General features: G+C 41.3%; 1 protein-coding gene across 1 annotated transcript in view; it reads right to left on the bottom strand.

The window, feature by feature from the left end:
• The window catches only part of LOC106806901 (cysteine desulfurase, mitochondrial-like), a 26,559-nt gene extending 10,816 nt beyond the window's left edge, over nt 1-15,743 (bottom strand). Inside the window, exons 1-12 of the mRNA XM_014809046.1 lie at nt 15,584-15,743; nt 8,256-8,345; nt 7,569-7,685; nt 6,939-7,076; nt 6,089-6,187; nt 5,690-5,783; nt 5,124-5,258; nt 4,588-4,745; nt 4,133-4,238; nt 3,602-3,683; nt 3,244-3,327; nt 2,460-2,549 (exon numbers count right to left, since the gene is read on the bottom strand). Coding sequence (XP_014664532.1) covers nt 2,460-2,549; nt 3,244-3,327; nt 3,602-3,683; nt 4,133-4,238; nt 4,588-4,745; nt 5,124-5,258; nt 5,690-5,783; nt 6,089-6,187; nt 6,939-7,076; nt 7,569-7,685; nt 8,256-8,345; nt 15,584-15,667 — 1,277 coding nt within the window. The 5' untranslated portion in view covers nt 15,668-15,743. The remainder of the gene's footprint in view (nt 1-2,459; nt 2,550-3,243; nt 3,328-3,601; nt 3,684-4,132; nt 4,239-4,587; nt 4,746-5,123; nt 5,259-5,689; nt 5,784-6,088; nt 6,188-6,938; nt 7,077-7,568; nt 7,686-8,255; nt 8,346-15,583) is intronic.
• Nucleotides 15,744-17,545: the final 1,802 nt, after the last annotated feature.

Here is a 17,545-nt window from a genome sequence, read left to right as displayed (position 1 = left end):
TATACGGAGTTGCAGTGGCAAGCACTGCCAAGATTAGGCTACATGACATTGTTTTACACGCGTACTGGCAGATGGACTTAATTTCACGAAATATAGTGTTGAAATCTGGCGACTTGTTGCAGCAGATCTCAGCGAACTAAATATATTAAAAAATACTAAATAAATCAATAAGAGTAACACACGCGCGTCCAATAAAAATGAGAAATCGTGCATGAATAAGCATTTAAAATGTATATATATATCAATAGTGACTGTTTTTTTTTACAAAGCCATAGCCTGTTTTTAGCGCTTGACTATAGCCCGCGCGCATCGCTGCCACAGTGCGCTGGGCAGTGCCTGCGCCGGCAGCGATCCGGCGGGCTATAGGCTTCAGGTCGGATCACACCAAATCGAACGCAAAATAAATCAAACCAGTATAGTATCTATATGGATTTACCTCAGACAGACGCACATTTGGTGATAGGGCTGCCTCAACTCCCTTTAAGCTCCACGCTGTGTCAGGAAATGGCTTTTCCAAGCTTGTGTCGGCACAGCAGGATTCCCACACTTCGACCAGTTGAAGTCTATAGTGCTATACATAATACGAAACTTATGCACCAAACAAGGAGCGCCCAGAGCGGACTGAGCCTCAATCTGGGGTCTGTGCTACGGTTTATAACTTCAGTCGTGGGCGTAGTGACACATTTGTTAGGGCAGCGATATGCAGATACGCAGTTGCGTTTAGCACATCATTGTTAGGACAACGCTCACTATCTCGCCCCCATCCGATTTGTTTTATTTTATTAAAATGATACTTGCCTTTCACCTTCGAATTTGTTCATTAGATTCACAGCTTTATCTATTTTTTATCTTATCTATATAAAGATTTCAACACATGAGCATGTATCTCGAAGTTGTAATTAGAGGGGGCAGGGGGTGCCTTCCTCTCCCGACCTCCCTCCCCACCTGGTCCCGCCCTCCTCCCCTGCCTCCGCCACATTCACTCCTGCTTGCCTCTCACTTCCCCCCTTAGCCTCCCATTCTCCCTCCCCCTACCTTCGCCTCGCCTGCCCCCTGCCTCCACCTCCCATGCGCCCTTGCACAACATCTCGCAGCGACCTAATTGTACCCCGCGTTTCCGCTCGCATACACACCGTATCACCGTTTTCGCTGTCCCCGTCTCAATTTACTACTTCTCTCTCTCTCTTATCTAACTTTCTCTCTCTCTTAATTAATAGAAAAAAATTAAAACCGCAGCGATGATGCCTTTACTGCCCCGTTAATAATGCTCTTCTCCTATGCCCTGAGTGTAACAGTCATAGAAATCATATATATATAGTGTCGTCTAATATTTCTATGGTAACAGCTTATGTTCGCGAGCAATGGTAAATGGATACGTCACGGCCATAGCCTACCATGATATATGTTAAGATTCAAGATGAAAAGTTAAATATTATATATTATAATATGGCTACTAGTTATTATTTAGTTCGTTTAACAAAGTTACATGAGAATAAAAATCTTAATTTAAACTAGCGCCTATAGTTGCCACGAGATGGCGCGTGCAAGTGTAATCAATAATCAAAGATATGGCATCGTTCATCAAATCGTACAGTAGGTAGCAGGCTAAAATCCAAGTAAGTAATATTCAGGCAGGTCGCTCAAGCCTGTTGCAGTGAACAGGTGCATTGCAGGTTGGCAGGCACAATTATGATAAGAAGCCGTGCCAGCCATGGGCTGCTCACTGTGTTTTTGCCTTGTGAGCATTCACTGATTCACCTGCAGCGCCTAATGGCAGGGTTGGCTATAGACACACTGCTTTAGAAAATCAATATGCATTTAAGGAGCGTAAAACCTTGTTCAAACAAACATTTGCCTTTGGCAATTAACACTGTGCAACTGTAGCCTCAGCATTGACACAGGTAATGGGCTGCGATAATAAATAGCCAAAGAGACTTCAGTCCGTTGATTTGACACGTCAACAATCCGAGCTTTACCCTCCTCTTGAGGGTCAAAAGGTTATCGACACTTACTCTTCCGCATGTCAGGCAGAAAGAATTTCATGCCGCTTTCAATAAATGGCGCATAAAAATGCATCTGTAACAATACTTTCACCTAGCATAACATATACTATAGCGTGTTAGCACTGTTACGCTATATCTAATGGCGTGTTTCAACAGGGATGTCTGAATGAAGCAAGTGACTTTGGGGCTGTGACGTCACATGACCTAGATTAATATTCGTGTGTTTCTTACAAATTGGGCGCCGGATTTGAAATGGAATACGTTATTGAATGTATTTCTATGTATAAAAACGTTACAGAAGTTATAAAATTTGACTTCAATTGTCCTTTAAGACTAATTTTGTTTCTGACAACGGGCCCCAGAACATTATTATATATGTTGCCCTCTTACACCTCTTAACTAATATGCATGTAGACTGCAGTGCGCATTCCCACGGTGCAATGAGCATGCACGTACCTGAGCTCTCTGAGTTTCTGAACAGCATCTATACACTTATCCACTGTATAGTCCACCTCTTCTTCCGTCGTGAAGCGACCGATCCCGAATCTGTACAAACAGAAAAGCAGATCGTTGGCTTGCTGCAACCACAACGGCACAACGTCGTGGTTGCTTGCTAGCGCGCCATGTGTACACACGCAAATGCAAATAGCAGCAATAAAGTGTGTAATACGACATCAGTGAAGCCACTGCTACCATTAACGCCATAATTGCGAGAATTATCCAGTGTTTTCCCCACTTTTATGACACCTACCGTTATTGCTTGAGTAACAGCAACTGTCTAGAGTAACGATGAAATGTATTAGAACCTTCGTATTCACCAAAACATGCAGTTCGATTACTAGCGAGCCTTTTCTTGTAATCTTGGACCAGTTAGTAGCGCTACTTACGTCAACTATCGTCCATAGACTTACACGTCTCTCGCAAAATCTCGTTTGCACTGACAAATTACAAGTTGACACATTCTGACATTCTCGCAGCAAAATAAATAAAAATTTGCGATAAAATTTCAGTGTGTTACGATTTTCAATGAAAATTCATTTTCATTACAATTTTCTATGCTATAACTCCATAAAATCTTAGTATTTTTCAAGTTAGTGTAATCGGTGATATATCCGCTGTGAGGTGAGACTATATCTCGCTATATTTTTTTTGGATCGAGCGTTTCTGAGCAAGAATTTCGAAAATATTCCTGTAAAGGTTCACGAGTCTCATGGAATAACGAAAACACGCCGCGGCGTACCTTATGGAGGAGTGTGCCAAGTCTTCATCGGCTCCTATGGCACGCAGCACGTACGAAGGCTCCAATGACGCAGACGTACACGCACTGAAAACACATGCTGATGATTAGCACTGCCATGCGTACATCCATGAGTGGTCGTGGGTTAATGCGGGCTAATGAAATGCAGGTCTTTTTTTCCTCTTACTAATGATCACAACGATAAGACGTGCTATTTGTAGTTATCGACATGTAACCTGTGAGAAGTACTTCATTCTTATGAATAATATTTGCATTTGTTGTAAGTGTTTGTTCCTTTGTTCATTTGATTTTTCTCATAAACTCGCATTGCTGAATAATAATGAGGGTCAGATATTTTTACCTTCCAGACGATAGAGCAATGTCCTTCAGTGCCATGAGTAAGCTCTCTCCCTCCACGAAGGCAAATGACAGATTGACACAGCCTGAAAACATATGCATGCCTAATCCAAGACACAATCATCTATGCTGGAAAACAAAGAACCCTTCTGCCCAACTTGAACAGTGGAGATGCTCTACAAGACCTTTATGCAGGGGTTGCTCTACCACTCGCCAAAATAGCCAATTGCTACACTTTTTTGTACTGGCTATAAAAACATTAGACTAGCTATTTTTTTGGCTAAAAGTGACCAAAACTGGGTAATTGGCAACTCACAGCAAGCAAAGGTCTAGATTCTAACCCTCCTACAAGCATCACAGAGCTGAGAACGTGTTATGCATAAATTCTGCGAACGAAATTATGTGGACAAAAAATTACTACAGGTTATTAACATAGTCTACCAAAAAATCAGTTGGCTATTTTTTTGGCTATCCTTTTCAATTTCCCAGAGTAACCCCTGTTTATGTAATGTTCTATTTATAATAAGATTCTTACCAGCGTATGATTGAGCTGGGTCACCATTTCTCACAACATTTGGTAGCGCAGATGTCAACCTGGTAACCAGCCTATCTGATAGTTGCTTCACCCAATCGTGGTCATACTGCATGAGAAACAGTGACAACAAATCGTATACGCTTCACATAACTAATAACACTTCATAACAATACCATGACGAAAGACATTTTGAATGTGAAGAATACTTTAACCTATAAAATTCAACTCATGCAGAATTAGACTGCCTCCATCTTGATCTCATCTTGGGCTATCCTACAAGCTGCTCCCATGCCAACAACAAGAGATGTCAGTACTGTGCCAACAAATCTTATATGCTTTATATAACTGCCAACACTTCATAGCAATAGTACGAGAAAAATACATTTTGAAGCTGAAGAATACGTTAACCTACAAACTTCACCTCATGCAGAATGAGATTATCAGAATTAGACTACCTCCATCTCCTCTTGGGCTATTCTACAAGCTGCTCCCATGCCAACAACGAGGGGTGTCGGTACCGTGCCACTTCGCATTCCTCTCTCCTGCCCACCACCACTCTGGATAGGTTCTACTCTGACACGAGGCCTGCGGCGAACATACAACACCCCAACACCTGCAAAAAATTACGACACATTAAAGGTATACTACACCCTAGAATTTTAGGGTATATTATGATAGTAAGTTTTGTGTTGTAAAAGATTACGACATATTAACTAGCTTAGAAATTTTAGAATCATCTATATATGCAACAAGATCGCAATTTACTTTAATAATGAAATTTAAAGTGTGACATAAAATCAGCAGTAAATAATCGCAAATTTTTGTGATCATTTATTCCTAATAAAATAATCTATAGGTATACACCTATAAATGTGATCTTGATTGATTGAACATCCAAAGCTATGTGCTAACATAACAAGTAAAAAAAGATATGATAAGCTTTTTCTTTTGCATAAAGTAATCACAGTACACTAGTTAGAAAGCAACTTACCTTTTGGGCCGTATAATTTGTGACCACTGATGGACATCAGATCTATGTTCATTTTGTTCACATCCATCGGGATTTTCCCAACTGCCTGTGCTGCATCTGTGTGGAAAAACACCTTCTTCTTCCTGCATATTGCACCTAAAACAATGATCCAAGTTATTGCAATATGCCTTCCATCTAATATAACTCCACACAATTCGTGGTAATATGTATTATATAAGTAAGTTCCTATGTGCTGCATATTTGATACTCAATATATACATATATATGTATATATTGTTATATGTATATAAATATATATATATATATATATTTATATGTATATTGATGTATATATGATAACAACGTAATATTCTACAAATACAAACTACATCAGATTCCTGTAACCATGGCAACATCCATCCTACAGCCACTTAACGATGCATCACTGCTAATATACAAGGATGTGCTCACACACTTGTGACATTAATTTTAAGTCCATGAGGTCATTACATCCAATCCTGCATCCATCCACCTAACTATCAACCCATGTGTAAAGTTTATTCACTCGACCTTCAGTGATGTGTTACCTATTTCCTCTACTGGTTGTCTGACTCCAATCTCATTGTTCACTGTCATGATGCTCACGAGAGATGTTTCAGGCTTAAGAGACGACTCGAATACCTACACGTAATAACCAATATCATATAGGTAACCACAATTCCAGAGGGTAGCCTTCAAATATAAGCACAAGTTGGATTACAAACAGCACAAAAACAGCAATCAAAAAGCCAATGAATAATACCGCTCATGGCATATGCTCGAGTAGTATCCAATATCCATTATCCTGTGCTTTAACCATCCTTTCCTCTTATCGCTACAAAATTCACGACATTGAATAGGGTAATGTTGGACTAATCAATCATGTTTATTAAAAAAAATTCCTCGCAATAATTTCTCCTGCAGTTGGTGCTGACTGGTGGGCCTACCTCCAGGTCGATTATTCCATTCTGCTGTACAGGTAGGTATGTAACATCAAAGCCGTCCAACTCGAGTGTCCGACACGAATCCAGAACACACTTGTGCTCCTTAAACAAACAACCACGATCTACTATAGCACCATTTCATTGAAGGGCATGCAACTGAATGAGGTATAACTACACTGGCATAGCATAATAAAAAAAGATTAATAATATATATATATAGTATAGTATATAATATATATAATATATATATATATATGGAATCAATAACAATGTACTCTACCATGCGCATTGAGAGCATGCAACTCCAAATGAGGTATAACTACACTGGCAGTGGCAGAGTAGCAAATAATTTTTTTTTTAATATAAATATATGTATATATATGGATTCAATAACAATGTACTCTACCACACATATATATATATGTTTATAATACATGCTACCTAGGCAGTATTGTAGCAGGCAACACTTGGCAATAGATAATTAGTAGAAAGAGAGAGATCCGATAGTTTTTAGCCAAGCAACCAACATAACAACCTAAAACACCAAATAATATTGTTCTGTGCGATCAAGAAATAACTTAGATATAAATTATAATTCTTTTTGTCATATTTTAAAATTTATAATGGAATTATGTGAGATGTATATTTTTTAACACTAATTAATATGTTAATGATAAAATTTCATGGTAGCTTGCTACTTTTGACCTTGATTATTATTTAGGAGAGTTAACGACGAGACAAGTGATAATCGTTCTAATGTGAATGTAGGGCGATATAAATCTACAGACCCAGCTCACCTAATGTGTTCTTAATTAATTTAGGACACTGCTATAAATATAATATTGTAACTCACTGTTTGTGTTGTAACAACGTGCTTCTTTTTCCCTTTATAGAACCTGGCAACTCCTTTTATCGCAATATTGTTAGATTCTGTAGCGCCACTTGTAAAGACGATTTCCTTTGGATCGGCACCTATGATACTGGCAACCTCCTAGAATGACAATAATTCGAATACTATACAAAGTCGTCGGAATATCAATGGATTCTACATACTTACCATATTACTGTTACACAGCTATTACTATGAAAGCGTCATGAATGTTTCTCCCTACAGTATCCCCATACTTGCTCCATGATCGTCATTCGATAGCTAATAAGCACAGAGGTGTAAGACCTCACTAAGAGGAAGACGTGTGAATAATTACATATCCAACATGACAGTGCTGCCAATTAAATTCTAAAAAGATCGTGGCAGCTTTTCTATGTATGTTTACAATGCACTAGAACTAGTACCAACAGGCATTTTATCAAAGATAATCTTATTTGACAGATTGTAGCAGGGGGCATCTACTTACGTGAAGCTATGATGTTGTTGATAAATAACCCAATGTAATTCAATGCTATGTTCTATATGTTTATTGAACAGGTTAGGTGACACACCCATGTAAACTAGAGGAAACGTAACCACATTCCTAATTCTCACCTTTCTTGCATTCTCCATTGCCAACTCACTTTCCCAGCCAAAGGCATGAGTTCTGGAGTGAGGATTTCCATAGTAATGGACAAAATATGGAAGCATAGAATCTAGTACTCGAGGATCCTGTAGAAATAAATGGAACATAGACAATAAACATATGTAACACGTGTAGTTTACTGAATGCAAATAACTTACTGATATCTTTTGGGCACGTATTACACATTAGGAAACATTTTATCAGTAAATCCGATTGAACATATAAACTCTTGTTTACATCAATGCACGGATACCATACCTATCATGATTATATGGAAATATTGTATCTAACATAGGCACAATTATACTAACCCTACCTCAAAGCTCTTAATAAATTCGTGTGACTATATACATTTTATTTATAACCAGTTTGGTATTTGTGGAACTTACAATGATTAAGGATTGAATTGGTGGACCAAACCCACATTAAATTAATGTAAATATAGCATATTATATTGCAAACATCCACATTTAAATGATATGTATATAGAGGTAAATGAGCTATATTGCGGTATTATATAATAATGGGGCTAATTGCGCACCTGCTATTTTTCTCATTCATTCCCATTCAAAATATCATCCAGCATAGCAATAAAGAACACATATAAGCAAATTATAAAATTAAAATATACTTGGTTTAGCTGCTAGCATACTAACCAACGATGTCGTGGCAGCTACATCCAAATATATCGGCCGTAGTTCTGGGTGCTTCTTGTCATCAAGCTCATCTTTGGCAGCAGTTGCACCTAACAAGTCGTTAAATTTATAAATTATATCCCTGTTATGACTGATGATTAAAACTAGACAAGGTCGACACAGCATCACAATAACATATAGAGGAATGGATATCGATAAGCATGGAGGAATCTAGGAGTAGTAACTAGTATAATATGAAGCTAGCTCTAGTAGTCTACCCACGTACAGTTGCCGCAGGGCTATAGAACATTCTATTACGAATGCTAGGGACCAACTTATTCACGGTTACTCGTGGCTATAAAACGTCTGTGGTAGGCAATTAATGCCTCTTATCCGAAGTGAATGAAGTTGGTATCTTAAGTTGATCCGAAGTTGGTATCTTAAGTTACCAACATTTAACCTCTAACTATCGTTGAAATGGGCTGCTTGCGGTATCTCTTGTAATCGAACATTATTTACGAACTTCAAACGGCCATTTTTGGTGGCGCTGGAGCAGCCCCAGTCAGCGGGTTGGTCCCTAGCATTTGTAATAGAATGTTCTATAGCCCTGCGGCAACTGTACGCGGGCTATATATAGTACTAGAGCTAATAATAATACAAGAGCCGCAGAGCGTCTGGGCTCATCTGAGGTCTGTTGCTACGGTTATAAACGTAACATTTAAGTTGTGCGTAGTGACACCTTTGTTAGGCGCAGATATGCAGATACGCAGTTGCGTACACATCATTTCAGCAACCTTCTGCATTCTGCATAACTTCCAAATCCGCATGGTATACAAATCGCGTGCCTGAAACTAATGTTTATGTGCATTGTGACCCTAACCCTATTAAAACAAAAACAAAACAAGTAGGCCAGTGATTAGTGGACCGAAATAAAGCTCAAGAACGTACACATTTGCGTCTATATTGTGCCAAAATTGATGAGAAAATTAAGTCTGGGAATCCCACAGCCTCACTCCTGGAATTATTTGAGTGCTAGTGACTATTCCAACTATTCATAATGTACACTACAGAATCTCATATATAACTCATCTCATTATCTCCTAAGTAAGCTTGTTCAAGTAAGAGTTATGTGTGGATTTCACTGTAAAATGGGAGCTTCCACAACCACAGGTACTCGCCAACGCAGTTGAGAAACAAATCAATTTTACCCTCCTACAGGCTGCAATAGAGAGCTGCCACCTGTACCTAATAACGCAGGCAAAACTACACCATACTATCACACCACATGCACTGGCAGTGCCACTGGCAGCGCATATTAACACACTGAACAGTACAGAATGCAATAGAAATTATACGATTTTAAAGAGCATAAACCTTCTTCAAGCAATTTATCTTTGAAATTTCACTGTGACATTGTAGCCTCATAACATCCAGGCATCTATAGATTCTACTAGCAAACCCAGCAGTCAAAATCTCTTCTAACACAGTACAGTTAACAATTCCATGTTTAAATCCCTCCTCTGATGGCAAAGTTATCAGACACTAAGGCCTATTTACACGATGCGTCTAGACGTACGTCCAGGACTTATGCCGATTTGCACGTACGTCTAGGACCAACGGTGAATCTGTTACAGCGTAAGTTTTGGACGTACGTCCCAGGACTGAGAACAAAATAATACATGCATTGTGTTGTGGTGTGTTGGGTGTGTGTGCGTGTGCGTGTGCGTGGCGCGTGTGTGTGTGTGTGCGTGTGCGTGTGCGTGTGCGTGTGCGTGTCGCGTGTGCGTGTGCGTGTGACGTGTGCGTGTGCGTTGGTGTGTGTGATTATGTGCGTGTGTGTGGGCGTGTGCGCGTACGCCACCACACTCAGGCACGCGCACGCACATCGCAATGTGTGTCGGTGCGTGTGTGCGTGTGTACGTGTGTGCGTGTGCGTGTGTGCGTGCGTGCGTGCGTGCGTGCGTGCGTACGCCACTTAACGAGAGAGCGGCGTGCTGCCTGCCGACATTTACAGTGGCTGTGTCCATGCACACACACACACACACACACACACACCCACACACACACACACACACGCAAGCGCGCGCCGCGCACACACACTCACACACACACACACACACACACAACACACGCGCGGTGCACACACAGAAACACACACACACAGACAGACACACACCGCACGCACACACACACGCGCGCGCGCACACACCACACACACACGCGCGCACACGCACACACACGCACACACCGCACGCACACACACGCACACCACACGCACACGCACACGCGACGGCGCGGCCACACAGACACACACACACGACACACACACACACACGCGCGCACCGCGCGCACACACACACACAACACACACACACACAGCACACATACACACACACACGCGCGCACACTGCGCGCACACCAGACAACGCACCCCTACACACGCACACACCACGCGCACACACACACCACACACACACGGCACACTACTTTTATGTAGTTGTGGGACATTCCCATAGTAATGATTCATCTCGATACAGACATTTTTCATCGCGAAGAGACGTGACCCAAGCGCGTGACCCAAGCACGTGACCCAATCTCGCCCACCTGATGGTCGGTTCTTGCGTCCTGGTTACGATCTCGGATGAATTTAGAACATGCGTCCTGTGCCCGACCGCAACGGTCAATAAAATCGTGTCGTACGCATAGTTTACACGGTGCGTTTTGGACGTATGCGTCTGACGTACGTCTAGAACGTACGTCCAAAACGCATCGTGTAAATAGGCCTTTACTCTTCGCACGTTCAGTGAAAGCACATTCAATGTCCTTTCAATAAAGCCATAAAAATGTAGGTCACCGCTGAAGACAAAAAAGTTTTTCAATTGCCCGTCAGACCATGTCCTCAGAAAATGTCTAAAACTGCCCTGTGCCCATTGACCTTTGACCTCCAATTTCGGCACAGTGATGGCTTTCCTACCATGAGTCTATATCACCGACTATCACAAGCCTAGGTCGAGCCATTTAGATTTTTGCCGCAATTCTGCATTTCCTCCTATACCTTAAGTTAAGGAGTGAATTTCCCCCTTACACCTCTTGACCTTTGACCTTTGACCCCAGCTTCGACATCCCAACTCGTTTCGATTAGCGCCCCCACGCCCGCGAAACGGACCGGAAGGTACCGTCGAGCGGTTAAGATTTGTGCCCAACTGTTGACAGACGGACGCACGCACGGACGCACGGACGGACGATCATGCGATTCTACAAGCTGCATCTGACTATGTCAGATGAGCTAATAAAGCCAGTAAAAATGCATTTAGCTACAAATACACTGCAAATAAGTTACTAAACTGCAATAACACAGTACGCATATTAGTAGGAGCATTAAACTGGTGGCAGACACGTACTCAGCACTGTGTAAGACCACCGTTAAAAAGAGTTACTCAGATCTGAGCAGGGGTTAATGTAGTCTGAGATTCGTCTGACTAATGCTCACACCGACGAATTTGGTGGATTTGGTGTGATCAGAACAACTTGCCTATACAAAACGTGGAATTTCTCCGATCCCGCCGAGAATCGCTGTTTCATCGCTCCAAACTCACACAATTTTGGAGCTATCAATCAAGACCTGACGCACATAGATCGAAAACTGGATAACTTATATGCTTGCTCGCGTTGGTAAAACTTGTACACTTGTACTCTTTTACCTTAGTTAATTGTATTTCGATGTTAAAATTTGTTGCTAACAATTTCCCTCTGACATCGGCCATCCATCGTCCCATGCGTGACGTCAGGTGACGTGCGCGCAAGTGTCGGAATCGTGACGTAGCGACAGGCTCGAAATGGCCGATGTCAGAGCCTGAGGGAAATTGTTAGCAACAAATTTTCAAATCGAAATACAATTAACTAAGGTAAAAGAGTACAAGTGTACTTACCAACGCAAGCAAGCATATAAGTTATCCAGTTTTCGATCTATGTGCCAGGCTTTCCAGCAGTCCTTGACAACATTTTAGGGCTAATTTTAGGGAGAAATTCTGGTTTTTTAAGGACTATTTTAGGGATTTTTAGGGATGAATCGAAACATTTTAGGGATAAAATAAGTCCCTTACCTTTCATAAACATCAACGTGTTAACTTACAGATACAGTCCTATGTTGTACGTGTCCAGTCTACCAGCTATTCCTATCCTCCAATTCCTCGATACGACTGTACATCATCAAGTTTCATGCAAATTAGGCATGTCTTGTACATCCAGCCAGGAACAGGGTCGTATAATCAGACACTGAAGCTTAGGAATCACTGGTAGACTGAGTCACAATACTCACTCTATATAAAGATAACTAGAAAACATCCATTAGCAGGGTCTCCAACCCTGTGAACTCCAAATGCGGAATGTTCCCGCGGTGATCAGTAACTAGTGGTGTATTCAGAAATTGATGGACAGTGGGGGGCGAAATGTACCTTGGCTGCCTCATGCAGGCCCGCGTGCCGTAGGCATGCCAGTGCTAGGGGGGTCTGGGGGCATGCCCCGCCAGAAAGTTTCGAAATATTTAAGCCATTTTCCTGCATTCTGGGGCATACTGTGGGCCATATTCTCATGTCTGATAACACTATCTCAACCCTACAACCATTGTCTGATTAACAGACAAACTAGCGGCGACACCTTGGCAGACGAGCGCCTGTCTGAACTGCGCTGTATCCATACCAGTAACATGCCTGAAAAAAACAATGTGTCCCAAGCGAACAATCAGTGCAAATATGTATCAGTGTCAACCTGCAAATAAGAAATATAACCTTGGCCGTCAGAATGCGGGAATTAAGCGCTAGAAATCGTAATATTCCGGCCGAATGAGAATGGTTGGAGCCTGCTCATTAGACATATTAAAAAACCCAAAAAAGTTTTTTTTTTCCCATCATCCCTCATCCAACCCAAAAACTCCAAACATATCTAGTGGAATTTTTTTTAGAATTTAAAATAAAATTTAGAGCCCTTTTTAGAGAATTTCATACATTTTTAACGTTTTTTTAGGAATCTTACACGACAAGCTCAAATTTAAGGATATTTTATGGAATTCCAGGGTAGCGGCGTGAAAGCTGATGTGGCGTCAGGTCTTGAATGATAAGCCCAATTGTGAGTTTGGCTCATAGGCGTGCTCATTCCCCCAGGGTACCTGCCAGGAAGTGACCCTTGGGTAACCGGTCGCGGTATAACGGGAACGTACCTGCCTGTCACTACTTTGATATGTTAGGGTTAGGCCGTGTATTGGTTAGGAGTAGGGGAGTCAGGCGTAGGCGACTCCTCTAGACTGCGTTAATGGAGCTAGGGCGAGGTACGGCCGGCATATTAGATAGTACCAGGGTAGCGTTCCGGTATCAGTTGCGACGGTCGTACGCCAGGGTACGTTCGGTATACCGACACGCGTACCCAGAGGTACGTTCCGGCAGTACCCCGGGGGACATCTAGACCCTCTCAGCGTGAGTTTGGAGCGATGAAACAGCGATCCTAGGCGGGATCGGAGAAATTCCACGTTTTGCTATCTATGGCAAGTTTGCTCTGACCTAACCACACCAAAATCCACAAAATCGTCGTGTGGGATTGGTCGAGGAATCTCGGATAGGGACTAGGGACTAGGTTATGATACAAGTATTACTATTTCAGTATTTGTCATTACTAACCCTGCTGAGTCAGTGCTCAGATGTAAAGCCGACTGTCTTCAGAAGTATAGCCTAGCCATCATAGGTTAGACTCAGATATATTAAAAGCTAACATATAAATATAGCGTATATAAATGAAGTAGGCAGCGTAAACTATAATAGCGTGCTATTAATCGCCCATCCACGCCACTGGCAGCAAGATCAACCCGCACGTACAGCACACACGCGGCGCCATTGACTATATATATACAACATGGTGTCGAACTCGCCGCCGCAGTTTCCACAACTCACGTTTTCAAGTTACAACTCCGTGTTCCTGCAGGTGACGCCACTTTCCAACTATGTTGGAATCATCAGGGACATTGCTTAACAATATACACCGCCAAGTTTGACAATCGGCCGGCAGAATGCGCTCTAAGTCACAGAAATTCCTCAATATACTTGCTAAATGATACTTAGCCTGCTACTGGTGAAGAAGGCGCTGCTGAACCGTTGGCGGCTGCGCATACCATGAGGCATGACTCACCCGCGATGTCAACAAGCGTAGTTCGCAGCCTGTCTGCGCATTATAACTTGCTGCAGCCAATCAGGCGCAGCCATGCCAACGGTTCAGCCCAGCGCCTTCTTCACCCAGTAGCAGGCTAAGTATATTTAGCAAGTATATTTGAGGAATTTCTGTGATTTAAGCGCATTCTGGCGGGCGCGATTGTCAAAATTGGCCGGGTGTATATTGTTAAGCAATGTTCCGTGATTCCAACGATAGTTGGAAAGTGCGTCACCTGCAGGTAACACGGGAGTTTGTAACTGATTTAAAGGTGAGTTGTGGAAACTGCGGCGGCGAGTTCGAACACATGTTGTATATATATAGTCAATGGCGCCGCGTGTGTGCTGTACGTGTATGGGTTGGCCACAGTGGACAAAAATCAAGAATACATGACTACATAATTATATGCCCGCATATAATCGACAATGGGAAGCGGGAATATATGCCCGCATAATAATCGAATAGCTTGCATCATATGCCCGCATATAATCGGCAGCCAACAAATCAAGAATTATGTCACGCATCAAATAACGTTCCGTCCCCGTTTTGACACACTTCGCGTCCAAAAATCAAAGAATTATGTCACCATAAATAACTTCCGTCCCGTTTTACACTTCGCGTCGTCCCCGTTTTACAATTGCATAATGTTATTGGACTGGTATCCGGCTCACGCTCTCTACACATGTACACGCTCTGCGACGACAGTTCCGCGCGACCAGTCTAGCCACACGTGAAAATCTAGCGGGCGCAAGGCCATAGCATAATCTGCAAGCGCTAGCATACATGCCATTACATTGTACAAGCGAACAGACAATGCGTCTAAACGGTCAAAACGGGGACGGAAGTTAGTTATGGTGGACATAATTCCTTTGATATTTTTGGGGACGGAATGTGGTCAAAACGGGGACGGAAGTTTATTTATGGTGGACATAATTCTCTTGATTTGATTGGCTCCGATTATATGCGGGCATATATTCCTCTCTTCCATTGGTCGATTATATGGGCATATAATATGTAGTCATGTATTCTTGATTTTGTCCCACTTGTGGCCAACCATATACGTGCGGGCTTGATCTGCTGGCAGTGATCCACGCCCCAACTGCGTAGAACCATCATAAATGACCTAGTTTTAACAAGCTAGATTACAATATATTTACAAATTGCCTCCGCACAAACAGCGTTTCTGTAGTTGCGTGTGACCTCCATGTACGAATGAGATTAAATGTCGACCTTAAAAGCATGATTTTATACTAATTTGATAAGATTTGTTATTACCAGAAAACTACGCATGAACAACACACTTTTCATCATAGGAACATCGCCTCGCGCCATCTATCGTGAAAACATATTATCAATTTATCATCAACTTCGATACCAAATGTTGTGCTGTTCGGCCACTGGTCAGAGCAGTGCACGTAATATCAATTGATATTGCTTTTGCTTTTGATAAGCGTATTCTGGTAAAATATATAATATATATATATATACATACATACTTCCCATATTTGCCGCCTATCTTATGTATGCGTACAGCAGATGGGAACCAGAAACAGCGAGCACGGCAGCGTGCCCATGCATGAGAATGCTCATCCCGATTGAATACCCGGCCCATCCTGTGAGCTTGACCCTCACAAACCTTTACTTCATTGAAAAGCACGTAGGAATACGCCTGTATTCTCTAAATCGTCGGTTATGTTATGTTATGTTATGTTACGTTACGTTACGTTACGTTACGTTACGTTACGTTACGTTACGTTACGTTGCGTTGCGTTACGTTACGTCGCGTCGCGTTACGTCGCCGCGTTGTGTTGTGTAGTGTTCCAATCCTTGTTGGTATTCTGAGTATTCTCTAATCGGAGTATAGTAATAAAAATCATGCGTGCATGCCATACAGAGAATATTATACTCTATTGCCATACTAGCAACGGCTTCGCGGAGAACAACAACAGAGCCGCGTGCGAATTTCAACGTGTTCACCAGGATACGCGTTTCTAAGTCAAAGATTCAAACAATATCTATGGGGTAGTACCCCGCCTGCTCCGGACCTCAAATAACGCATATATATATATATATATATAATATATATATATATATATATATATATATATATATATATATATATATACTCCAGTGACGGCTTCTTCTGGATTTTGTAAGGGCGTTTTTGTTGGTAAAATTGCCGTAACACAAAATTCCGTAACGCAAAACGCGTTTTGCCGTTCCGCTCTGTTCCTCGATCAGCCACATCCTAATGTGCTTCAGCTTGGTCATGCATGCGCCACACAGATCTCCTTGTTGGCACGAAGTTAGGATAGTTTTTAACGTCCCCGTTAGTTCTTTTGCGACCTTATTACTGAAAACGTAAATTTTATTTCAATTTTATAATTGAATATATCAATATATATATTTAATCGATTACTCTATTGGATAATATCAGGAGTGAATAACCAAAAGTTTAACTTGTTAAGGTTGCAAACATGTATACTTTAATTGTCCAAAGTTCTGCTGTTATAATCAAAAATGATGTTGCAATGACCACAATGTAATTAAGTCAGCTTGTTGTACTTTTTCTGTATATATGCTTGGTAGTTATATAAATTATTGAAGTTCAAATTCATTGTAACAGTATGTATATTTGGACAATTGCCTAGATATAGGCCTATAGATAAAAATATATATATTGCATTTATATGCGCATTAAATATCTATAATAATAATTGTCGACTGATTACAATATTAAAACTTAGATAATATAATATTATTGACTTAATTAAAATAAATTACAGAAAATTGCTTTGTTGGGGGATATTTAACAATCTATAAACTGACCGTGGTTGGCGTGCGTATTACCAAATGAATGCCGATCATGTTCCAAAGCAACCCTACTTATATACCTAGAAGAATAAATTACGTAACACCAGGCACGAAAAGCGCGTAAGTTCACTGCTATATTATCAGGAGTAAGATATCTTACCGTACTATATTATCTTACTCCTGATATTATCATGTCAATACGCAAAATTCCAAAACAGTTCAGCATATTTTGTAGGTATACTTGTGAATATTAGGTTATTTGTATTTGAATTGCATGCAATAAAGATATAATAATAACAATAATA

Source organism: Priapulus caudatus, unplaced genomic scaffold (assembly GCF_000485595.1).
Source record: "Priapulus caudatus unplaced genomic scaffold, Priapulus_caudatus-5.0.1 Scaffold184, whole genome shotgun sequence".
Classification (NCBI taxonomy): domain Eukaryota; kingdom Metazoa; phylum Priapulida; class Priapulimorpha; order Priapulimorphida; family Priapulidae; genus Priapulus; species Priapulus caudatus.
Note: the sequence above shows the minus strand (reverse complement) of the source record. Positions and strands in the feature narration are given on the sequence as shown.